This window comes from Oncorhynchus clarkii, chromosome 16 (assembly GCF_045791955.1).
Source record: "Oncorhynchus clarkii lewisi isolate Uvic-CL-2024 chromosome 16, UVic_Ocla_1.0, whole genome shotgun sequence".
Lineage (NCBI taxonomy): Eukaryota > Metazoa > Chordata > Actinopteri > Salmoniformes > Salmonidae > Oncorhynchus > Oncorhynchus clarkii.
The window spans coordinates 11588108-11612771 of NC_092162.1; the positions used below are offsets into that span (position 1 = coordinate 11588108).

At 45.9% G+C, this 24664-nt stretch overlaps 2 protein-coding genes across 5 annotated transcripts; one reads left to right on the forward strand and one right to left on the reverse strand.

The window, feature by feature from the left end:
* Nucleotides 1-3950: 3950 nt before the first annotated feature.
* On the reverse strand, nucleotides 3951-7652 carry LOC139367965 (phosphatidylinositol-glycan biosynthesis class F protein-like). Of its 3 annotated transcripts, XR_011626904.1 has the most exons (7): nucleotides 7411-7642; nucleotides 6948-7210; nucleotides 6760-6851; nucleotides 6547-6663; nucleotides 4489-4597; nucleotides 4185-4378; nucleotides 3951-4153 (listed from the first exon to the last, which is right to left on the reverse strand). XR_011626904.1 is itself a non-coding variant. In XM_071106390.1 (6 exons), exons 2-6 carry the CDS (start codon nucleotides 7173-7175, stop codon nucleotides 4265-4267), a joined length of 660 nt encoding a protein of 219 aa, XP_070962491.1. In that variant the 5' UTR covers nucleotides 7176-7210; nucleotides 7411-7652; the 3' UTR covers nucleotides 3951-4264. The 3 variants fall into 3 exon arrangements, 2 of the variants coding, with proteins under 2 accessions (XP_070962491.1, XP_070962492.1); XM_071106390.1 differs by having other exon boundaries at nucleotides 3951-4378; nucleotides 7411-7652; XM_071106391.1 differs by having other exon boundaries at nucleotides 3951-4378; nucleotides 6948-7205; nucleotides 7411-7638.
* A 67-nt stretch (nucleotides 7653-7719) lies between these two features.
* On the forward strand, nucleotides 7720-9325 carry LOC139367967 (cysteine-rich PDZ-binding protein). Of its 2 annotated transcripts, XR_011626905.1 has the most exons (6): nucleotides 7722-7854; nucleotides 8233-8298; nucleotides 8390-8444; nucleotides 8537-8649; nucleotides 8772-8995; nucleotides 9040-9325. XR_011626905.1 is itself a non-coding variant. In XM_071106394.1 (5 exons), exons 1-5 carry the CDS (start codon nucleotides 7839-7841, stop codon nucleotides 8834-8836), a joined length of 315 nt encoding a protein of 104 aa, XP_070962495.1. In that variant the 5' UTR covers nucleotides 7720-7838; the 3' UTR covers nucleotides 8837-9325. The 2 variants fall into 2 exon arrangements, 1 of the variants encoding a protein (XP_070962495.1); XM_071106394.1 differs by having other exon boundaries at nucleotides 7720-7854; nucleotides 8772-9325.
* Nucleotides 9326-24664: the final 15339 nt, after the last annotated feature.

Genomic DNA, 24664 nt, shown 5'->3' on the forward strand with positions numbered 1-24664 from the left:
ATCAGGCCTTTATGGTAGAGTGGCCAGACGGAAGCCATTCCTCAGTAAAAGGCACATGACAGCCCGCTTGGAGTTTACCTAAAGAACTCTGACCATGAGAAACAATATTTCATTATTTGACCTGAATGCCAAGTGTCATGTCTGAAGGAAACCGGGCACCATCCCTACAGTGAAGCATGGTGGTGGCAGTGGTGGGGATGTTTTTTAGCAGTAGGGACTGGGAGACTTGTTAGGATTGAGGGAAAGATGAACAGAGCCAAGTACAGAGAGATCCTTTTTTTTTTTTTTTTTAATTTTACCCCTTTTTCGTGGTATCCAATTGTTGTAGTAGCTACTATCTTGTCTCATTGCTACAACTCCCGTACGGGCTCGGGAGAGACGAAGGCTGAATGTCATGCGTCCTCCGATACACAACCCAACCAGCCGTACTGCTTCTTAACACAGCGCGCATCCAACCCGGAAGCCAGCCGCACCAATGTGTCGGAGGCTACACCGTGCACCTGGCAACCTTGGCTAGCGCGCACTGCGCCCGGCCCGCCACAGGAGTCGCTGGTGCGCGATGAGACATGGAGATCCCTACCGACCAATCCCTCCCTAACCCGGACAACGCTAGGCCAATTGTGCGTCGCCCTACGGACCTCCCGGTCGCGGCCGGTTAAGACAGAGCCTGGGCGCGAACCCAGGGACGCTGCAGTACAGCGCCCTTAACCACTGCGCCACCCGGGAGGCCCTACAGAGAGATCCTTGATGAAAACCTGCTTCGGGGCACTCAGAACCTTAGACTGGGGCGAAGGTTCACCTTCCAACAGGACAACAACCCTAAGCACACAGCCAAGACAACGCAGGAGTGGCTTCGGTACAAATCTCTGAATGTCCTTGAGTGGCCCAGCCAGAGCCCGGACTTGACCCGTGATTATTATTATTTGACCATGCTGGTCATCTATGAACATTTGAACATCTTGCCCATGTTATGTTATAATCTCCATCCAGCACAGCCAGAAGAGGACTGGCCACCCCTCATATCCTGGTTCCTCTCTAGGTTTCTTCCTAGGTTCCGGCCTTTCTAGGGTTTTTTTCCTAGTCACCGTGCTTCTGCACCTGCATTGCTTGCTGTTTGGGGTTTTAGGCTGGGTTTCTGTACAGCACTTTGTGACATCAGCTGATATAAGAAGGGCTTTATAAATACATTTGATTGACCCTGAACCCCATCCAACATGACAGAGCTTGAAAGGATCTGCAGAGAAGAATTGGAGAAACTCCCCAAATACAGGTGTGCCAAGCTTGTAGCGTCATACCCAAGAAGACTCGAGGCTGTAATCGCTGCCAAAAGTGCTTCAACAAAGTACTGAGTAAAGAGTCTGAATACTGATGTAAATGTACGTTTTTATTTGACCATTTGCAAGCATTTCTTAACTGTTTTTGCTTTGTCAATATGGGGTATTGTGTGTAGAATGAGGGGGAGAAAAAAACAATGTCATCCATTTTACAATAAGGCTGTGGCTTAACAAAATGTGGAAACATTGGCTCTCTCTCTGACCGACAGCTTTAGAATGGCTGTGACAGACCTATTCCCACACAGCTTTAGAATGGATGTGACAGACCTATTCCCACACAGCTTTAGAATGGATGTGACAGACCTATTCCCACACAGCTTTAGAATGGATGTGACAGACCTATTCCCACACAGCTTTAGAATGGCTGTGACAGACCTATTCCCACACAGCTTTAGAATGGCTGTGGCAGACCTATTCCCACACAGCTTTAGAATGGCTGTGACAGACCTATTCCCACACAGCTTTAGAATGGATGTGACAGACCTATTCCCACACAGCTTTAGAATGGATGTGACAGACCTATTCCCACACAGCTTTAGAATGGATGTGACAGACCTATTCCCACACAGCTTTAGAATGGCTGTGACAGACCTATTCCCACACAGCTTTAGAATGGCTGTGGCAGACCTATTCCCACACAGCTTTAGAATGGCTGTGACAGACCTATTCCCACACAGCTTTAGAATGGATGTGACAGACCTATTCCCACACAGCTTTAGAATGGCTGTGACAGACCTATTCCCATACAGCTTTAGACTGGCTGTGACAGACCTATTCCCACACAGCTTTAGAATGGCTGTGACAGACCTATTCCCACACAGCTTTAGAATGGATGTGACAGACCTATTCCCACACAGCTTTAGAATGGCTGTGACAGACCTATTCCCATACAGCTTTAGACTGGCTGTGACAGACCTATTCCCACACAGCTTTAGAATGGCTGTTACAGACCTATTCCCACACAGCTTTAGAATGGATGTGACAGACCTATTCCCACACAGCTTTAGAATGGCCGTGACAGACCTATTCCCACACAGCTTTAGAATGGCTGTGACAGACCTATTCCCATACAGCTTTAGACTGGCTGTGACAGACCTATTCCCACACAGCTTTAGAATGGCTGTGACAGACCTATTCCCACACAGCTTTAGAATGGATGTGACAGACCTATTCCCACACAGCTTTAGAATGGCTGTGACAGACCTATTCCCATACAGCTTTAGACTGGATGTGACAGACCTATTCCCACACAGCTTTAGAATGGCTGTGACAGACCTATTCCCACACAGCTTTAGAATGGATGTGACAGACCTATTCCTACACAGCTTTAGAATGGATGTGACAGACCTATTCCCACACAGCTTTAGAATGGCTGTGACAGACCTATTCCCATACAGCTTTAGACTGGCTGTGACAGACCTATTCCCACACAGCTTTAGAATGGATGTGACAGACCTATTCCCACAGCTTTAGAATGGATGTGAGACCTATTCCCACACAGCTTTAGAATGGCTGTGACAGACCTATTCCCACACAGCTTTATAATGGCTGTGACAGACCTGTTCCCACACAGCTTTAGAATGGCTGTGACAGACCTATTCCCACACAGCTTTAGAATGGCTGTGACAGACCTATTCCCACACAGCTTTAGACAGCCTACAGACTTCTGCACCACAGGTCTGCTAGAGTAAGTGTGTGTTTCTGAAAGACCTCCGTCTGGTGTAGTCTGAGCTGCTGTTCACTTGGCTCTTGGGCGCCCTTCGTCTCTTGTGGAGGGGGTGGCCGGCTGTGGTGTTATGCCGGATGCTCCTCTTTGCCTCTATAAGCCATAGAGACATGTCAGGCTCTTTCCTCATTTTATTTGTTAAGGTTTTACATCTACAGGTTCCCTTGGCTTGGCTGCCCAGCTTATTCCACAAGGCTACACGTACAATACATCTACACCATCTCTCCTCATCCAATCCGGTGTCTCCCCCTCCTTCACCCTTTCTCTGTGATTATGTCACGACGACCCACTACAGCTCTCTATCGTGTGTTCTATTATTCCTGCTCTTAGAGAAGGAGAACAGCATGTCAGTAACTCTACCTGTCACCAAGAAGAGGGAGAAAGACTGAGGTAAACAGAGAAAAAGCAGTGTGTGTGTGTGTGGAGGGGGGGGGGGGTAATAAAAATGAGGGAGAGCTTGTATGATCAGACCGCTGAAGACAAATGGTCATGAAATATTAATCCCTCTATTAGAGAGAGTATTGACTCATTCCCCAGCCCATTTCAGAACCCACTCACTCCCCCTCCCTTTTTATCCTCTTTCCCCCCACTCTCTTTCTTTCCGCACACTCTCTACCCCCTTCCCTTTCTCCCTCCCCCGAACACAAGGTAAAGATTGGAGCAGTTCTCCAGGGAGGAACAAAAGACAAATTACCTTTCAGTACACAGCAACACACACACAGCCCTGCCATAGTACAGAAAATGAATCAATGAAGTCGTGATATTGAAAGATGGCAGCTAGAGTAATTGGAGCCGTGTGTGTAATGTGGTCACTGTTTTGTTGTCTGTAATTACCCAGTTACAAGCCTATTGGATCAACCATAATCAGAGGAATACAAAGACAACGTCTGTAGAGAACTAAGACTTTATTTGTCAAAAGGGGGACATCTGGAATCTTTTTTGAAGGAAACATATTTTACAGGAGAGAGCCTGTCCACTCCAACGGTCCAGTACATATTCAGATACCAATGGAATACAGCAGGATTACTACAGGGGTAATGGATCAGCTGCCTGGAGGACTGACCTATAAACCATATGCACATACAGAAATGCACACTCTCTCCCCAGTCCATCACTTCCTCACTCACTCTCTCCCCAGTCCATCACTTCCTCACTCACTCTCTCCCCAGTCCATCACTTCCTCACTCACTCTCTCCCCAGTCCATCACTTGATCTTGTAGGTGAGGTGTTTGCGGTGCCAGTGGATCCAGGCGGGGGCGGCGACTAGCCCAGTCAGGTAACCAATCACTGCACCCAGACTGCAGGAGACGGGCCACACCTACAGACAATTGTAGATAGAAAAACAATGTGTAGAACAGACATGGCTTGCTGATATGAAAGTAAGGAATAATGTCAATGTTCTCATGGCCTCTCTGTGTGTGTTCTGACCTGCCAGGGCCGGTCCCAGTCCAATGGGATGGGGAAGGCTCCTAGCCAGGCTCCGACAACACTGCAGCCGACCACCATCTGTAGAGAGGTGTCCCACACCGACATGGCCCTGAAATACACACACAACTATTGTGTATTGTGGTGGCAGCATCATGTTATGGGTATGCTTGTCACAGGCAGGGACTAGGGAGTTTGTTAGGATCAACAGAAATATGAAAGGAGCAAACGTAAAACGTTACAAGAAAACCTACCTTCTGAAAACGTAATCCTATGAGAGGGTTTTATTTTTCTGCGGAACAATTACACACATTTTTATGCAAAAGACCCACCACAATGGCTTTCTAAGAGGTGCTGAGTGTTCCTGAGTGGTCTAGTTTCAGTGCTGACTTAAATCTGCTTTCAAATCAAATCAGAGACTAGGTTTAAATACTGCTGCCCATCAATGACTCCCAACCAAATTTACTGAGCCTGAGCGATGTTGACAAAACCTATGGATATTTGTTGCTCTAAGAGTTGTGCAAAGTTGGTAGAATCTTAATGAAAATGATAAACAGTGGTAATGACTGACAAAGGTGCTTCCATCTAGTATTAACTCAGGTGGGTTGAGACTTACCCAATTATGTTTCAGTTAGGTTTTTTTTTAAAGTAAAGGTTGTGTAGATCTGTAGGAATAATTTTTTTCTTCTCTCTTTTTAGATTTAATTTTAAGCCAGCAAAATGTGACAAAAGTTAAAGCGGGTGTAGACTATCAATAGGCACTATATAGATATTAAACACACAAAGCATCTTCATTGTGAAGCTTGTGATGTAGTTGTGAAGACTGCCTCCTAGTGGACATACGAGGGAGAGCAGCAGAGAGAAAGAAGGAGTTGGAGAAAGAGCTGGGCGACATGGCTTAAAAATCTATTTTTCGATATCTCGAAAAACGTTTTTATTTTTTAAAGTTTTTTAAATAAGCTTTGTTGCACAATTAATTATCAATACACTACATTTCAAACAGTCAAGAATAATCAAATGAATTCAGGTACAATTGTACCTAGGCCTAAATATAAGCCTTCAAACTTAATTTAATTATTTGATCAAAATAGTTTAACCTGCTTGTTGTTGTTGCTTGCTTTTTGTTGTTGCTGCAATAAATCACTTATCTGGCTCTCAAGTCTGTCTTTGAAAATGCTATTTTTGCTACAAATGTAAGCTGAACCATGCACAACCACTAATAATGACCACTTTCTGGTAGCAGGTATAGGAAATGAACACAGGTCTCATAAACAATCTCTCAAGCACAAGCCCACCTGCTAGTGAGTAACCAGCTAATCCTTATATTAAAGCCAACTTGTATCTATTTGCTTGCTAACCAGGTAGAACAGTTGAACTGTTATGAATACACCCGCCTGTCGGTCTCCAACTGTTTGAACACCATTGCCTGTTCCTTATATAAATACGTATTTTTATGCTCATGGCACATTTACAAAACACAGACTAGACAGCCAGCACATAACAGCCTGGCTAAAATGCTGCTAGCGGTACCACAATGCCACACGTGAAAGAAACTGAGCATACAGTACATTTTTACAATCATGTCTTGTAGGCTCTGCTCTGTTCTACATTTTGGGGGGTTGAGACATAAAAAAGGTACCTTTACAAAGTTGAAGTTCTCTATTACAGTAAAATAATGTCTCAATGTGTTTTGGTGTCCATATCAGCAAATCTGTTGGACCAAACCTCAAACGCAAATAGCGAGTTGAAACTGCTTGTTGTCAGAGAGGAAGAAGATGCTCTTTCATTGTTGTTGTTGTTGTTGTGAGTGACAGGGGAAGGGGATTGGTGTCTATGTGCAAGTGGGAAGGTGCACCGTGCACACAGCACAGACAGAGGGAAGGAGATGAGACCAATAAGACAAACACTCAGAAAAACCTAGATTCTTGCGATAAAGGTATTTGGAACTTTGCGCTAATTTTGAATTATCACCCAGCCCTAGTTGGAGAGAGAGTTTGACTAGAGAGAGAATACGAGGATCAGGAAATGCATGAGAGAGTCAGAGGTAGATAGAGGTAGTACCCATGTCGGCTGAACACTCTTATCCAAGCCTGGACGTTGGGCCCAAGGACACAGACACACCGCAGAGTGGTTAGACTGGTCAACAACACGGCCAGAGAGAACGTCTCCAACGCAGTCCTAACACAATGAAAAGAGTCAGAAACAGACTTACAACACAATCTGACACACCCAATCTTGGCAGTTGGAAACACACATACTCTTGGCAGAACTCACTCCAGTAGCGGTGCTCCATACAGGATCACTACAGTGTGGAAGAACAGACAGGAGAGGAGCAGGTAGAGACAGGAACGTACCAACCTAGACACCTGAGGGAGCGGAAGAGGAGATTATCATCTTAAACTGTTCAGTACTGGTCTGATATAAAACTGATCATAACCTCAGATGTGTGTGTGCCTCTGTACCTTGTAGGTGATAGTGTGTTTCTTGGTGGGGGAGCTGACCCCCAGCAGCCAGAACAGGGTGATGTTGACCACGGCAACGGCCCCGGCAACAGAGTACAGCCACAGCAGGTGTGTCCCGTAAACAGAGAAACCTGGCACTAGCACCGCTGGCACCACTGTCGCCATAAACACCCCTGACGCCATGATGGCGTGGCTGGACGCCATCTGTCTGATCTCCTGGTCCCACATGGTGCTGGAGAGAGGTCTGGTCAGGTCTACCTGTACTGAGATAGGAAATATGGTATTATGGTATATCATGTTACATCGACTGAGAGGAAAAGACGTAGCCGTTACATGGCGAGTCCACAACCACCTGTACAATAAAGGCATGGTTAAAACATGCAGACTTTAACAGCTATTAGCACAAAACCAACTAACTAGTGAAGATACAAGCAGTGCCAGTGGATATTCTGAATCGCCTTACATTGAGAACCTCTTGCTTCTGAGATGTTGCGACGTTGACGTTTTTTGGCTGCTAGCTACTGCTTTTGTGGCCTAGCTAGCTTCATCCTCAGACGTATGACAGTAGCTACTATTCTAAATGAGACAAATTAACTATACGTGACAGTTTTTCTACATTTCACATAGACACGGACGATAATGTAGTGTTCATTCATCAGACTCACTCACTTCCGTAAACATGGTGCCGGGCAAGGTCAAATGCTTGGACCCACCCTACATTGACTGACATATCTGGCAGCCAATAAGGATTTACCCCACCAGGGAGATCAACGAATCAGATTCGGATGTCCCAGATGAACGGGAAGTTTACAATCTTTGTTGACACACGAGCTACACAATTAGGTACAATTTCTTAGCGAAATTGTTGATTTTTGTCTAAACAAAGAAAAGATGGTTTGCGACAATTGTAAGTACGAGCTTTTCAGGATTATTCAAATTTCTGTTCGTAAAGCATGTTATAACGCTTACGTTAGAAAGCGATGCTGTGTTAGCCGATGGCAGATATCTTAACGTTACTCTGGCTAGTTAGCTGGCTAGCTAAGGTTAGCTGATTCTGTTAATCTGAGCAACAGTATCTAGTTAGAAACTATTGCGGAAGGCTTGTTTTGTTGTTTAGTCTACGTAATTAACATGCCCTATTGTGTATCCGAGAACGAACGAGAAGTGCTTGTGTGACTCCTGCAGCTAGCAATGAATTCCCATCTCGCCCCATCTTTTTTCTTAATTTCTCCTCTATTTTATAACTTTTCTTCCTCGTCCTCTATCTCTTCTCTTTTTCTCTCAGGTGAGAAGAAGCTGGGCAGGGTGATAACTCCAGACACCTGGAAGGATGGTGCGAGAAACACTACAGGTAGAGTATTGTAGTTACAGAATTTTGTATTCCAATGTTTAGAATTCTTTGATACTCATAATTCATTACAGTATTGTATTATGTTTATTAGAGAGCGGTGGGCGGAAGCTGAACGAGAACAAGGCTCTGACATCTAAGAAGGCCAGGTAAGACCGTTGTTGTTTTTGTTGAATGATGGGAGCTGGTTGATGTTGTATATGGTCATTAATATGTTACAATAATATGATTATGTCAACAGGTTTGATCCTTATGGGAAGCCAGGAAAGTCAGGCTTTGGCATCTGCAGAATCTGCAAGAGCTCTGTTCACCAATCAGGATCTCACTACTGCCAGGGCTGTGCCTACAAGAAAGGTACTATATCTACCTAAGCACACACACCATGTTTTATTACATTTTGGTCGCTCTTTCAGAAGCAAATTGTGTGACACTTTCACCTGATAACAATCTCCCTTATCTCACTTTTTCTTTCTCAGGTATCTGTGCCATGTGTGGGAAAAAGGTTCTGGACACCAAGAACTACAAGCAGACCTCTGTCTGACAGGCTTCTGACAGGCCACCAGAGGACCAGAGGGAGAGGGGAGGAGAAGATAGAGGGGGAGGAAGGTGTGCACGAGGAATGACGACTTTATCCTGTTGTTCAGACCCCCTGACTGTCTAAAACACTCATAGCAGAGTTGCAGTCAAGGGGTTTTTACTCTGTGTGTGTGTGTGTGTGTGTGTGTGTGTGTGTGTGTGTGTGTGTGTGTGTGTGTGTGTGTGTGTGTGTGTGTGTGTGTGTGTGACAGATGTGGAGCAGGGTTTCCCTCCCTGTTGTAAAGCTCCTATAATTTTCAGCTTTGTAGCAGCAATACGTGGCCAGCACTGTTCCACAAACCAAATCGGAGGCTACTTTTAGTTTTAATAGCTGAACTGATGGTTTCTCTCCTGTTGTGTCAAATCTGCTCTGATACAGGAGTTTCCTTTTATTGATTCTTTGTGAATTATATCAAGTGTTATGTTTGAGTGCATTAAAATATTCAATATGTAACGGCAATGACATTATTATTTATTATTATTAATTAATTAATTATTATTAATTATTTATTAGACCAAAACATTACAACAAGTATGTCTGTTCAGTGTACATGGTCTTGTTCAGTAGGCATGATTACGAGTCATTACCCTCTTCTGTCTTGCCGTGTTCACGTGCTCGTCGTTTTCTCTGAGATTTCTGACTTTCTAACTGGTTTAACGCGGCACATTTATAACTACAACCAGCTAGCTAGTCGGAAATGTCTTGAGTTTCCTAATTCCGACTAGCACGTGAACGTGGGATCTCTGTCAGCTCTATGCCCCACAGCGATTGGTTTAGAACCTCTGTCATCATCATGATGTGACACAGCATGCTGTAGCTGCCTGTGCAACCCAGGGTCAGGTTAGAGAACAGAGGTTGGCTAAGTCATTGACATTTAAATGTCCTGTCTGCCCTCAGGCTCTCCACTCTACCCCACCATACACACATCCAGCCTGTTACACAAAAAGGAAGAGCCAAACCACGACCGTTGTAGTGATAGCGTTTTATTGAGAACACACATGATTTATGAAAACAAATATGGCAACATAGAGAGGAAAACATTGTTGCACATATTAAGAAATTAACACAGTATAGAAAACATTAGGAATACCTTCCTAATATTGAGTTGCACCCACTTTTGCCCTCAGAGCAGCCTCAATTCGCCAGAGCAGGGACAACAAGGTGTCGAAATATTCCACAGAGATACTGGCCCATGTTAACTCCAATGCTTCCCATAGTTGTGTCAAGTTGGCTGGATGTCCTTTGGGTGGTGGACCATTCTTGATACACACAGGAAACTGTTGAGCGTGAAACACCCAGCAGGGGTGTAGTTCTTGACACTCAAACCAGTGTGCCTGGCACCTACTACCATACCCCGTTAAAAGGCACTTCAATATTTTGTCTTTCCCATTCACCCTTCGAATGGCACACATACACAATCCATGTCAATTATCTCAAGGATTAAAAATCCTTCTTTAACCTGTCTCCTTTGTACACTCAGTGCATCTATAGTAGGACATTTTGGCTTATAAACTAGTGGGGATAAAGCCTATTTGTGGGAACAATAATCTATCTGATTGGCTGGGCCTGGCTCCCAGTCATGTGAAATCCATAGATTAGGGCCTAATTTCTTTATTTAAATTGAGTGATTTCTTTCTATGAACTGTAACTCAGTACAATCTTTGAAATTGTTGCATGTTGCATTTATATTTTTGTTCAGTATATTTATGTACAGTAGAATGTTTTAAGATTGTCAGGTTTCTAACTGAGGCTAGCTGAAGGCACCAATTTTTACACACACACACACACAACATGCAGGTGGTCACGTTCGACTGTTGATCTTCTGAACCCCACGCATCACTAGACACATGTGCACGCACAGACACACACATCATTATAATATACACACCAACACCAGAAAAGCCATGTTTCTCTCTCATGGATAACATGTGATTAACATGTGATTAACATGTGATTTGTCAGTCCAGAACGTCAAGCAGCTTAAAGCAATTTGAAACACATTCCGAGTTGAGTGAGAAAGAGAGAGTGTGAAGTACTCACGCTGCCTCTATAACCACGGGAACTCCAGCTGGCTGTAGATATCGCCATGGCAATCTGCTTGGTCAGATGCTCCTGGACTGGTGAGGGGAACAGTGCACATGCACAGAATGTTGGATATTTGTTACAGTAATGTTCTAAGGTAATATGTGTATGTATATGTCCTTTGTACCATATGCACAATGTATGTGTATGTAAATTAGCGTGTGTGATATTTCCGTTTTTTTTATTTTTAATACATTTGCAAAGATTTCTTTAACCTGTTTTTGCTTTGTCATTATGGGGTATTGTGTGTCAATTGATGAAGGGGGGAAAAAATATTTCATCCATTTTAGAATAAGGCTGTAACGTAAGAAAATGTGGGAAAAGTCAAGGGGTCTGAACACTTTCCCGAATACGCTGTATTCTGTTTGAAGAAGTTTGGAACCACCAAGACTCTTCCTAGATGAGCAATAGGGGATGAATGGCCTTGGTCAGCGAGGTGACCAATAACCCGATGGGCAGTCTGATAGAGCTTCAGAGGTCACTCCACCAATCAGGCCTTTATGGTAGAGTGGCCAGACAGAAACCACTCCTCAGTAAAAGGCACATGACAGCCCGCTTGGAGTTTGCCAAAAGCCACCTAAAGGACACTCAGACCATGAGAAATAAGATTCAAAATTCAAGTACAGAGCGATCCTTGATGAAAACCTGCTCCAGAACGCTCAGGACCTCAGAAAGGACAACAACCCTAAGCACACAGCCAAGACAATGCAGGAGTGGCTTCAGGACAAGTCTGTGAATATTCTTGAGCGGCCCAGCCAGAGCCGGGACTTGAAAATAGCTGTGCAGCAACGCACCCCATCCAACCTTACAGAGCTTGAGAGGATCTGCAGAGAAGAATTGGAGAAACTCCCCAAATACAGGTGTGCCAAGGTTGTAGCGTCATACCCAAGAAGACTTGAGGTTGTAATCACTGTCAAACTTCAACAAAGTACTGAGTAAAGGGTCTGAACAGTTATGTAAATGTCAGATTTCTGTGTTTTATTTTTTATAAAATTAGCTAACATTTTTTTTTAAACATGTTTTTGCTTTGTCATTATGGGGTATTGTGTGAATATTGATGAGGGAAAAACTAATTTTTCATACATTTTAGAATACGGCTTTAACGTAACAAAATGCAGTGTTGTAAAGTACTTAAGTAAAAATACTTTAAAGTACTACTCACAGTTTTTGACGATTGCTAACACACTGAAAGTGAATGCTTAGACAAAAGCATCAAAACCTTAACTTTTGGAACTATGCCTTAAACAAAGGCACCAAAAGTCCAAACACATTTTCTGCTTTGCAATTTGTTTGCAATTCTGCAACACACTGGCAAAACACTACACATGGTTTCTTACATTAGACACTTCGTTCAATAATGATATTTCTTGCAATCAGTTGGAAAACACACATACCTGAAATTTGCAACACCCCCACACACACATGAAAACATTTATACAGTAATTGAACACCAACTAGTCTGAGCCTTAGCACTATAAATAGACCTCAGGTAAGCTCACCTCTTTTGTGAGAACTTTGCAAACATGGAGGCAGCGAGAGGAAGAGGGAGAGGGAGAGGTAGAGGGTGAGGGAGAGAGATACAAGGACAAAGAAGGGGACCAGGCAATAGATGGAGACATATTTCTGACGACATAAGGGCCACTTTGCTGGACCATGTCATAAATCATGGCCTGATGTTGAGGGAGGCTGGACAGAGAGTCCAGCCCAACCTGAGTCGCTACACGGTAGCATCCATAATGCAGACATTAAGACTGGAGAACAGGTATGTCTTCAACTTTCTACACTAGACTGTAATTGTTGCACATCATTCTGCATCAACGTACAATACAATGCATTCCTACAATAGTAGGTCTATGCTCCCCAGTGATATTTTTTTTGTTGGTATAGTGCTGTGAAGTACATGTAATATAGTTTTGATGTTACTGTGTACAGTATGTTAAAAATAACCTAACCGATGACATGATATTCGTGCATTTTCTACAGAACTGCCAGACGACCTCCTGAGGGTGGACGGCAACGTCTGTTCACCATGAACAGGAACTGGCCATTATCAATCTAGTGTTGGCAAACACCACCATCCGCCTACATCAACTACGAGAGCAAATCATCGCAGATCACACAACATTCCATAATATCAACCGTGTCAGTTGATCGACACTCTGCCACATCTTACGTCAACACCAACTTACGATTGTAACGGCTTTCTTCCTGGGAAGGAGAGGCGGACCAAAACGCAGCGTGGTTATAGTTCATGGTTCTTTAATAAGAGACATTTAACATGAACTAACTACAAAACAATAAACGTGAAAACCGAAACAGTCCTAACTGGTGCAGAAAACACAAAGACAGGAAACAACCACCCACAAAACCCAACACAAAACAGGCTACCTAAATATGGTTCCCAATCAGAGACAATGACTAACACCTGCCTCTGATTGAGAACCATATCAGGCCAAACATAGAAATAGACAAACTAGACACACAACATAGAATGCCCACCCAGCTCACGTCCTGACTAACACTAAAACAAGGAAAACACACAAGAACTATGGTCAGAACGTGACAGTACCCCCCCCCCCCCCCCCCCCCCCCCAAGGTGCGGACTCCGACCGCACAACCTAAACCTATGGGGGAGGGTCTGGGTGGGCATCTGTCCGGGGTGGCGGCTCTGGCGCTGGACGTGGACCCCACTCCATCATTGTCTTAGTCCACCTCCTTTGCGTCCTTTGAGTGGCGACCCTCGCCGCTGACCTTGGCCTAGGAACCCTAACAAAGGGCTCCACTGGACTGAGGGGCAGCTCGGGACTGAGGTAGCTCAAGACTGAGGGGTAGCTCATGACCGAGGGGTAGCTCATGACCAAGGGGTAGCTCAGGACCGAGGGGTAGCTCAGGACCGAGGTGTAGCTCAGGACCGAGGGGTAGCTCAGGACCAAGAGGCAGCTCAGGCTGGTTGACGGCTCCCGCAGCTTCTGGCTGACTGGCGGGTCTTGCAGATCCTGGCTCACTGACGGCTCTGGCAGATCCTGGCTGACTGGCGGCTCTGGCAGATCCTGGCTGACTGGCGGCTCTGGAAGATCCTGGCTGACTGGAGGCTCTGGTAGATCCTGGCTGACTGGCGGCTCTGGCGGCTCCATGCTGACTGGCGGCTCTGGAAGATCCTGGCTGACTGGCGGCTTTGGAAGATCCTGACTGACTGGCGGCTCTGGCGGCTCCATGCTGACTGGCGGCTCTGGCGGCTCATGACAGACGGGAGACTTTAGCGGCTCTGGACAGACGGGAGACTCTAGCGGCTCTGGACAGACGGGAGACTCTAGCGGCTCTGGACAGACGGGAGACTCTAGCGGCTCTGGACAGATGGGAGACTCTAGCGGCTCTGGACAGACGGGAGACTCTGGTTTGGGTCAGACACATTCAGTCAAAACTACAGGCCAGGCAAGGCAGGTGCCCCTGCCACATGCTGCTTTGTCTGAATGTATCTATGCAGTGCCAATGTATCTATGCTGTGCCATTACTGTATTACAGTATAGTACAGTGACACTTACTTGCACATAGTCATAGCAAAGGTGAATGTCCCTGGGCGGATGGGAACACACTAACACTCCAGTAACCCACATGAACACTCCAGTAACCCACACTAACACTACAGTAACCCACACTAACACTACAGTAACCCACACTAACACTCCAGTAACCAACACTAACACTCCAGTAACCCACACTAACACTCCAGTAACCCACACTAACACTCCAGTAACCCACACTAACACTCCAGTAACCCACACTAACACTCCAGTAACCCACACTAACACTCCAGTAACCCACACTAACACTCCAGAAACCCACACTAACACTCCAGTAATCCACACTAACACTCCAGTAACCAACACTAACACTCCAGTAACCCACACTAACACTCAGGTAACACTAAAGGCGTCAGCATGCTTCAGTTCCGCTGAACCGAACGATGGGCTCACATACTCCCTTAAAAGACCTTCACTTGAAAAATTAGAAAAAAGTGGCAATAGTACTGTTTGTCTATTTTGGGATGCCGTAGCCAGTATACTCTTCCTCAAAATTGTCCCAATTTATCATAAAAAATTCTTAGAAATCTGTTATTAATTTTGACGCTTTTGCCTAGTTTTACATCTAAGATGTTTGTTACAGTATTTCTCAATGAAAAAATTTCATGAAAACGAGTCGTCTCTCATTGAATGACATACTTTATTGAAGAAACCCAACTGTTGACCAGTCTTCCACGAATGGGCATAGACTTCGGCTACCGACTTCGGCTTGCCTCAAGAAAATATTTTGTGCCCGAACAGCAGAAGTCCAAAACTAACACAAACTAACAAAATGTAGTCATAATATATGCACAAACTCTTCCGAACTGTTTTGGCTGAGAAGAATGTGGACGCCTTAAGCTCTCTCACCTCCAACAACCTGTTAGTCAACCTCTGGTCTGTGAACCAGCAGCATGTGATGTTGCTGACTGCTCCGCTCTCCTGGAGCAGTACAGAAGGAGAAGGAGGGAGTTTAGGTTCCAGGAGGTCCGGTTTGACACTCGAATGACATGGGCGGAACATGTTAACAGAGAAGTTGTCAAAAGAATGAACATATTGAATGTGATGCCTTGCCTGTCAGGAATGGAATGGGGGTCAGATGGAGTAGAGAGATAGAGAGATGTTGCAGACAGCAGAGAGGAACGTGGTTCATACACACAGTAATATATGATATTATCATCTGTGTTGCCATGGCATTGGTTACCCTGGTAACATTAAGAGGGCAGATCTTTCATTTCTCACTGTAAATAAATATGACACACACACAAACACCAAGTCGTACACAGAACATGTAGAGAACTTCACCAACAAATCAACATCGAGAACTGTGCAGATTTACTATGTTACATTTACCCCTGAGTTGCAGCATTACGCTGTCATCCAAACAAGCACACACACACACACACACACACACACACACACACACACACACACACACACACACACACACACACACACACACACACACACACACACACACACACACACACACACACACACACACACACACACGTCATAATAGTTCTCACTTTTCATCTCGTTCTCTCGGGAATCTGACCCAGTTTGAGGATTTTCTATTTGGAGGGGCTGAGGGAAGTGGGGCTGGATCAGCGGGGGGTTCAAATCAAATCAAATCAAAAGTATTTATATAGCCCTTCGTACATCAGCTGATATCTCAAAGTGCTGTACAGAAACCCAACCTAAAACCCCAAACAACAAGCAATGCAGGTGTTGAAGCACGTTGGCTAGGAAAAACTCTCTCGAAAGGCCAAAACCTAGGAAGAAACCTAGAGGGGAACCAGGCTATGAGGGGTGACCAGTCCGCTTCTGGCTGTGCCGGGAGGAGATTATAACAGAACATGATGTTAAAATGTTCATAAATGACCAGCATGGTCAAATAATAGGTCTGGGACAGGTGGCACGTCCGGTGAACAGGTCAGGATTCCATAGCCGCAGGCAGAACAGTTGAAACTGGAGTAGCAGCACGGCCAGGTGGACTGGGGACAGCAAGGAGTCATCATGCCAGGTAGTCCTGAGCCATGGTCCTAGGGCTCAGGTCCTCAGAGAGAGAGAAAGAAAGAGAGAAAGAGAGAATTAGAGAGAGCATACTTAAATTCACACAGGCCACCGGATAAGACAGGAGAAGTAGTCCAGATATAACAAACTGACCCTAGGCCCCCGACACATAAATTACTGCAGCATAAATACTGGAGGCTGAGACAGGAGGGGTCAGGAGACACTGTGGCTCCATCCGATGATAACCCAGGACAGTGCCAAACAGGAAGGATATAACCCCACCCACTTTGCCAAAGCACAGCCCCCACACCACTAGAGGGATATCTTCAACCACCAACTTACCATCCTGAGACAAGGCCGAGTATAGCCCACAAAGATCTCCGCCACGGCACAACCCAAGGGGGTGCGCCAACCCAGACAGGAAGATCACATCAGTGACTCAACCCACTCAAGTGACGCACCCCTCCTAGGGACGGCATGAAAGAGCACCAGTAAGCCAGTGACTCAGCCACTGTAATAGGGTTAGAGGCAGAGAATCCCCGTGGAAAGAGGGGAACCGGTCAGGCAGAGACAGCAAGGGCGGTTCGTTGCTCCAGAGCCTTTCCGTTCACCTTCACACTCCCGGGCCAGACTACACTCAATCATATGACCCACTGAAGAGATGAGTCTTCAGTAAAGACTTAAAGGTTGAGACCGAGTTTGTGTCTCTCACATGGGTAGACAGACCATTCCATAAAAATGGAGCTCTATAGGAGAAAGCCGTGCCTCCAGCTGTTTGCTTAGAAATTGTAGGGACAATTAGGAGGCCTGTGTCTTGTGACTGTAGCGTACGTAGGTATGTACGTCAGGACCAAATCAGAGAGATAGGTAGGAGCAAGCCCATGTAATGCTTTGTAGGTTAGCAGTAAAACCTTGAAATCAGCCCTTGCCTTGACAGGAAGCCAGTGTAGGGAGGCTAGCACTGGAGTAATATGATTTGGGGTTTTAGTAATAATATCTTTTTGGGGTTCTAGTCAGGATTCTAGCAGCCGTATTTAGCACTAACTGAAGTTTATTCAGTGCTTTATCCGGGTAGCCGGAAAGTATAGCAATGCAGTAGTCTAACCTAGAAGTAACAAAAGCATGGATTAATTTTTCTGCATCATTTTTGGACAGAAAGTTTCAGATTTTTGCAATGTTATGTAGATGGAAAAAAGCTGTCCCCGAAACAGTCTTGATATGTTCGTCAAAAGAGAGATCAGGGTCCAGAGTAACACCGAGGTCCTTCACAGTTTTATTTGAGACGACTGTACAACCATTAAGATTAATTGTCAGATTCAACAGAAGATCTCTTTGTTTCTCGGGACCTAGAACAAGCATCTCTGTTTTGTCCGAGTTTAAAAGTAGAAAGTTTGCAGCCATCCACTTCCTTATGTCTGAAACACAGGCTTCTAGCGAGGGCAATTTTGGGGCTTCACCATGTTTCATTGAAATGTACAGCTGTGTGTCATCCGCATAGCAGTGAAAGTTAACATTATGTTTTCGAATGACATCCCCAAGAGGTAAATATATAGTGAAAACATTAGTGGTCCTAAAACGGAACCTTGAGGAACACCAAAATTTACAGTTGATTAGTCAGAGGACAAACAATTCACAGAGACAAACTGATATATTTCCGACAGATAAGATCTAAACCAGGCTAGAACTTGTCCGTGTAGACCAATTTTGGTTTCCAATCTCTCCAAAAGAATGTGGTGATCGATGGTATCAAAAGCAGACCTAAGGTCTAGGAGCACGAGGACAGATGCAGAGCCTCGGTCTGATGCCATTAAAAGGAAATGTACCACCTTCACAAGTGCAGTCTCAGTGCTATGTTGTGGTCTTACGGTTGGTTGGCTGTCGGTGCTGATGGATAGTGAGTGGTGGGCGTAGGTTATGTGGACGTGTAAGTTCCCTGACGGAGAGATGTAACCTAGTCGGACCTAAAGAATGTCTGTTACCACAGGGCGACAACACTGATTACTTAAGACAGGTAGGTTTGTGTGTAAGAGAGAGACAGAGAGAGAGAAAGAGAGGGAGAGAGAGAGACAGAGAGAGAGAGAGAGAGAGAGAGAGAGAGAGAGAATGTGAGTGAGAATGTGAGTGAGAATGTGAGTGAGTGCGGGCGAAAGGGAGTGTGTGTATATATTGCACGTGTGTGTGCTTATGTATAATCTGGTGGTGTGTTGCTGTCAGTAATAAAGACGTGACCCCAGGACCTCAAATGACTGCTACGGACCAGGAAAGGAGAGGCCAACAATGCCTGCAGCGTTCTGCCTGAACGAGACAAACAGGTAACACACACCAAGGTGCCTCGTGCCTGTCGGTGCCCTTCGGTCTGAGATGCAGCAGTGTCATAAACCAGCATGCATTTCCATTAGTAGAGCTCTTTGTATAACTTTTGTATAACTCCACTGCTTGCGGGTAATCTGACCGTTGCTGCCCAACACAAAACACACTCCATTTACAGTATAGTGTGTCTGTGTGTGTTCCAGGTAGCCACGTTGTGTTTGGCAGAAGTGATTCGTTACTTGGAACTGCTGTCTGACCAATCAAACTTCAGCTCCTTCAGCTTGACCTCAGCCAGTGCATGAGACAGGACAACGCTGCTGTACAGGCCCTCAACCTCTTCAAGGAAAGTGTGTGTGGCTGCACAACTTAGCCATACAGCCCTCAACAGTGACGGCATAGTGAGTAAACATGGCAGTTCAGGGTAACACCAAAGATTGTGCCCTCTCTTCTGCTGCCACCTTCATGTCTTTCCTATTACTAGAAACGCTATAGTGTTGTGTGTGTGTGTAGATTTGTTGCTTTTCAGCTCGGGGATTCGATCTAACAACCTTTCAGTTACTGGCCCAACGCTCTAACCACTAGCCTGACTGACTGACTGACTGATTCTCACACACACAAGTTTGAACAGTGCTCGGCAACACTGCAGGACTGTTACCATGGGTCAGACCCCTGCCCTTCTGGTGTCACACACAATGCTGAGGGGAGGATGTCTCATAATAATGTCTGGAACGGAGCAAATGAAATGGTTTAAAACGCATGGAAACCATGTGTAAGATGTATTTGATACCATTCCACTGATTCCGCTCCAGCCATTACCACGAGCCCATCCTCCCCAATTAAGGAGCCACCAACCTTCTGTGAAACACACTGTCGAAGATGTACACACACATACACACTAACTCTCTAGAACCATCCTATGTTATGTGAAGGCGCCAGATGCTGTAGAAGGAAGTGTTGATCTCACCGCTCAGAGACCTGCGGGCTGACTTCAAGTACAGAGAGATGATACAACAACGGATATAAACCAGGTAAAGAGTGTGTGTGTGTGTGTGTCTGTGTGTGTGTGTGTGTGTGTGTGTGTGTGTGTGTGTGTGTGTGGAGAACCATGGGTTCCTGGTGAAGGCGTCGTTTGACACGGTGCTCTCTGAGCTGAGGGAGAAGATGAACACACTGGAACAGCCTGCAGACGGAACAGCACAGCACATGAACTGGACACACACACAATTTAATAGTGTTTTTATATGTAGGTCTGGATGCTGAAGAGGAGTAGTTTGACAGCGTGTTGGGGTTTTACCTGAAGGTGACCTGTAAAGAGGAGTCTGACAGCGTGTTGGGGTTTTACCTGAAGGTGACCTGTAAAGAGGAGAGGAGTCTGACAGCGTGTTGGGGTTTTACCTGAAGGTGACCTGTAAAGAGGAGAGGAGTCTGACAGCGTGTTGGGTTTTACCTGAAGGTGACCTGTAAAGAGGAGTCTGACAGCGTGTTGGGGTTTTCCCTGAAGGTCACCTGTAAAGAGGAGAGGAGTCTGACAGCGTGTTGGGGTTTTACCTGAAGGTGACCTGTAAAGAGGAGAGGAGTCTGACAGCGTGTTGGGTTTTACCTGAAGGTGACCTGTAAAGAGGAGTCTGACAGCGTGTTGGGGTTTTACCTGAAGGTGACCTGTAAAGAGGAGAGGAGTCTGACAGCGTGTTGGGTTTTTACCTGAAGGTGACCTGTAAAGAGGAGAGGAGTCTGACAGCGTGTTGGGGTTTTACCTGAAGGTGACCTGTAAAGAGGAGAGGAGTCTGACAGCGTGTTGGGTTTTACCTGAAGGTGACCTGTAAAGAGGAGTCTGACAGCGTGTTTTACCTGAAGGTGTTGACAAAGGAGAGGAGTTGACAGCGTGTTGGGTTTTACCTGAAGGTGACCTGTAAGGAGAGCGTGTTGGGTTTTACCTGGAGTGACAGCGTGTTGGGTTTTACCTGAAGGTGACCTGTAAAGAGGAGTCTGACAGCGTGTTGGGTTTTACCTGAAGGTGACCTGTAAAGAGGAGTCTGACAGCGTGTTGGGTTTTACCTGAAGGTGACCTGTAAAGAGGAGTCTGACAGCGTGTTGACAGGGTTTTACCTGAAGGTGACCTGTAAAGAGGAGTCTGACAGCGTGTTGGGGTTTTACCTGAAGGTGACCTGTAAAGAGGAGTCTGACAGCGTGTTGGGTTTTACCTGAAGGTGACCTGTAAAGAGGAGTCTGACAGCGTGTTGGGTTTTACCTGAAGGTGACCTGTAAAGAGGAGTCTGACAGCGTGTTGGGTTTTACCTGAAGGTGACCTGTAAAGAGGAGTCTGACAGCGTGTTGGGGTTTTACCTGAAGGTGACCTGTAAAGAGGAGAGGAGTCTGACAGCGTGTTGGGTTTTACCTGAAGGTGACCTGTAAAGAGGAGTCTGACAGCGTGTTGGGTTTTACCTGAAGGTGACCTGTAAAGAGGAGTCTGACAGCGTGTTGGGTTTTACCTGAAGGTGACCTGTAAAGAGGAGTCTGACAGCGTGTTGGGGTTTTACCTGAAGGTGACCTGTAAAGAGGAGTCTGACAGCGTGTTGGGTTTTACCTGAAGGTGACCTGTAAAGAGGAGAGGAGTATGACAGCGTGTTGGGTTTTACCTGAAGGTGACCTGTAAAGAGGAGTCTGACAGCGTGTTGGGGTTTTACCTAAAGGTGACCTGTAAAGAGGAGTCTGACAGCGTGTTGGGGTTTTACCTGAAGGTGACCTGTAAAGAGGAGTCTGACAGCGTGTTGGGTTTTACCTGAAGGTGACCTGAGAGGAGTCTGACAGCGTGTTGGGTTTTACCTGAAGGTGACCTGTAAAGAGGAGAGGAGTCTGACAGCGTGTTGGGTTTTACCTGAAGGTGACCTGTAAAGAGGAGTCTGACAGCGTGTTGGGGTTTTACCTGAAGGTGACCTGTAAAGAGGAGTGACAGCGTGTTGACAGCGTGTTGTTGGGTTTTACCTGAAGGTGACCTGTAAAGAGGAGAGGAGTCTGACAGCGTGTTGGGGTTTTACCTGAAGGTGACCTGTAAAGAGGAGAGGAGTCTGACAGCGTGTTGGGTTTTACCTGAAGGTGACCTGTAAAGAGGAGTCTGACAGCGTGTTGGGGTTTTTTGACCTGAAGGTGACCTGTAAAGAGGAGAGGAGTCTGACAGCGTGTTGGGTTTTACCTGAAGGTGACCTGTAAAGAGGCGTCTGACAGCGTGTTGGGGTTTTACCTGAAGGTGACCTGTAAAGAGGAGTCTGACAGCGTGTTGGGGTTTTACCTGAAGGTGACCTGTAAAGAGGAGTCTGACAGCGTGTTGGGTTTTTACCTGAAGGTGACCTGTAAAGAGGAGAGGAGTCTGACAGCGTGTTGGGTTTTACCTGAAGGTGACCTGTAAAGAGAGTCTGACAGCGTGTTGGGCTTTTACCTGAAGGTGAAGAGGAGTCTGACAGCGTGTTGGGGTTTTACCTGAAGGTGACCTGTAAAGAGGAGAGGAGTCTGACAGCGTGTTGGGTTTTACCTGAAGGTGACCTGTAGAAGAGGAGTCTGACAGCGTGTTGGGTTTTACCTGAAGGTGACCTGTAAAGAGGAGTCTGACAGCGTGTTGGGTTTTACCTGAAGGTGACCTGTAAAGAGGAGTCTGACAGCGTGTTGGGGTTTTACCTGAAGGTGACCTGTAAAGAGGAGTCTGACAGCGTGTTGGGTTTTACCTGAAGGTGACCTGTAAAGAGGAGTCTGACAGCGTGTTGGGTTTTACCTGAAGGTGACCTGTAAAGAGGAGTCTGACAGCGTGTTGGGTTTTACCTGAAGGTGACCTGTAAAGAGGAGTCTGACAGCGTGTTGGGGTTTTACCTGAAGGTGACCTGTAAAGAGGAGAGGAGTCTGACAGCGTGTTGGGTTTTACCTGAAGGTGACCTGTAAAGAGGAGTCTGACAGCGTGTTGGGTTTTACCTGAAGGTGACCTGTAAAGAGGAGTCTGACAGTGTGTTGGGTTTTACCTGAAGGTGACCTGTAAAGAGGAGTCTGACAGCGTGTTGGGGTTTTACCTGAAGGTGACCTGTAAAGAGGAGTCTGACAGCGTGTTGGGTTTTACCTGAAGGTGACCTGTAAAGAGGAGAGGAGTCTGACAGCGTGTTGGGTTTTACCTGAAGGTGACCTGTAAAGAGGAGTCTGACAGCGTGTTGGGTTTTACCTGAAGGTGACCTGTAAAGAGGAGTCTGACAGCGTGTTGGGGTTTTACCTGAAGGTGACCTGTAAAGAGGAGAGGAGTCTGACAGCGTGTTGGGTTTTACCTGAAGGTGACCTGTAAAGAGGAGAGGAGTCTGACAGCGTGTTGGGTTTTACCTGAAGGTGACCTGTAAAGAGGCGTCTGACAGCGTGTTGGGGTTTTACCTGAAGGTGACCTGTAAAGAGGAGTCTGACAGCGTGTTGGGGTTTTACCTGAAGGTGACCTGTAAAGAGGAGTCTGACAGCGTGTTGGGGTTTACCTGAAGGTGACCTGTAAAGAGGAGAGGAGTCTGACAGCGTGTTGGGTTTTACCTGAAGGTGACCTGTAAAGAGGAGTCTGACAGCGTGTTGGGCTTTTACCTGAAGGTGACCTGTAAAGAGGAGTCTGACAGCGTGTTGGGGTTTTACCTGAAGGTGACCTGTAAAGAGGAGAGGAGTCTGACAGCGTGTTGGGTTTTACCTGAAGGTGACCTTTAAAGAGGAGTCTGACAGCGTGTTGGGCTTTTACCTGAAGGTGACCTGTAAAGAGGAGTCTGACAGCGTGTTGGGGTTTTACCTGAAGGTGACCTGTAAAGAGGAGAGGAGTCTGACAGCGTGTTGGGCTTTTACCTGAAGGTGACCTGTAAAGAGGAGAGGAGTTTGACAGCGTGTTGGGGTTTTACCTGAAGGTGACCTGTAAAGAGGAGTCTGACAGCGTGTTGGGCTTTTACCTGAAGGTGACCTCTAAGCGTGTTGGGGTTTTGAAGGTGAGAGGTAAGGAGAGGAGTCTGACAGCGTGTTGGGGTTTTACCTGAAGGTGACCTGTAAAGAGGAGAGGAGTCTAAGCAACAATAAGTTCCCTATGCTGGACGTACAGAAGAACAGAATCCGGTTCAGCAACAGGTCTGTCGCACAAACACAAAATGTGCCCCGCAATATGATCACTTTCTGTGTGTGTGTGTGTGTGCAGTCAGCTGAGTTCTCTGAATGAGGAGTATGAGGCTCACAATGCCATCGCCTCGGGTGAGAACAAACACACACTCTGCAACTTCCTATCAGTACAATTTTAATTAGAATTAGAGATCCATGTTGGAATTGAATATCCTATCTATTCCCTGTTGCCCCCCCCCCTTTTAAACTATGTCCTTTGACCTCCCCAGGCTATGTGGACCCCCTGCAGTCGTTGAGTGATGTTGTCGCCCAGCTGGATGCAGTGATCGGCTTCTCTGTGGCCTCTATCTCCACCCCATCCCCTACACCAGGCCTCCTGGCTGTGGACTGCAGGGGTCTAGAGCTCCAACAGGCCATGCCCACCCTGCCTGGAGTCAAGACACAGCCTTCATAGAGCAGAGCTTATACAGTGCCTTCAGAAAGTATTCAGACCCCTTGACCTTTTTCACATTTTGTTACTTTACAGCATTATTTTTTAAATTGATTACAATTGTTTTTTTTCTCTCAATCTAAACACAATACTCCATAATGACAAAGCAAAATCAGCTTGGCCGGGCAGTTTCTATACATTTTTGCTCATTTATTAAAATTGGCTGTGTGCTTAGGGTGTTGTCTTGTTGGAAGAAAAACCTTCGCCCCAGTCTGAGGTCCTGAGGCTTCT

Coding starts and splice junctions, on each gene's coding strand:
- LOC139367965 (XM_071106390.1), bottom strand. CDS start 7,175: ATGTGGGACCAGGAGATCAGACAGATGGCGTCCAGCCACGCCATCATG. Junction 6,852..6,947: donor AACACACTATCACCTACAAG/GTACAGAGGCAC, acceptor CCGCTCCCTCAG/GTGTCTAGGTTGGTACGTTC. Junction 4,598..6,546: donor AGAGTGTTCAGCCGACATGG/GTACTACCTCTA, acceptor TGTGTATTTCAG/GGCCATGTCGGTGTGGGACA.
- LOC139367967 (XM_071106394.1), top strand. Junction 8,445..8,536: donor CTGACATCTAAGAAGGCCAG/GTAAGACCGTTG, acceptor TTATGTCAACAG/GTTTGATCCTTATGGGAAGC. Junction 8,650..8,771: donor GGGCTGTGCCTACAAGAAAG/GTACTATATCTA, acceptor TTTCTTTCTCAG/GTATCTGTGCCATGTGTGGG.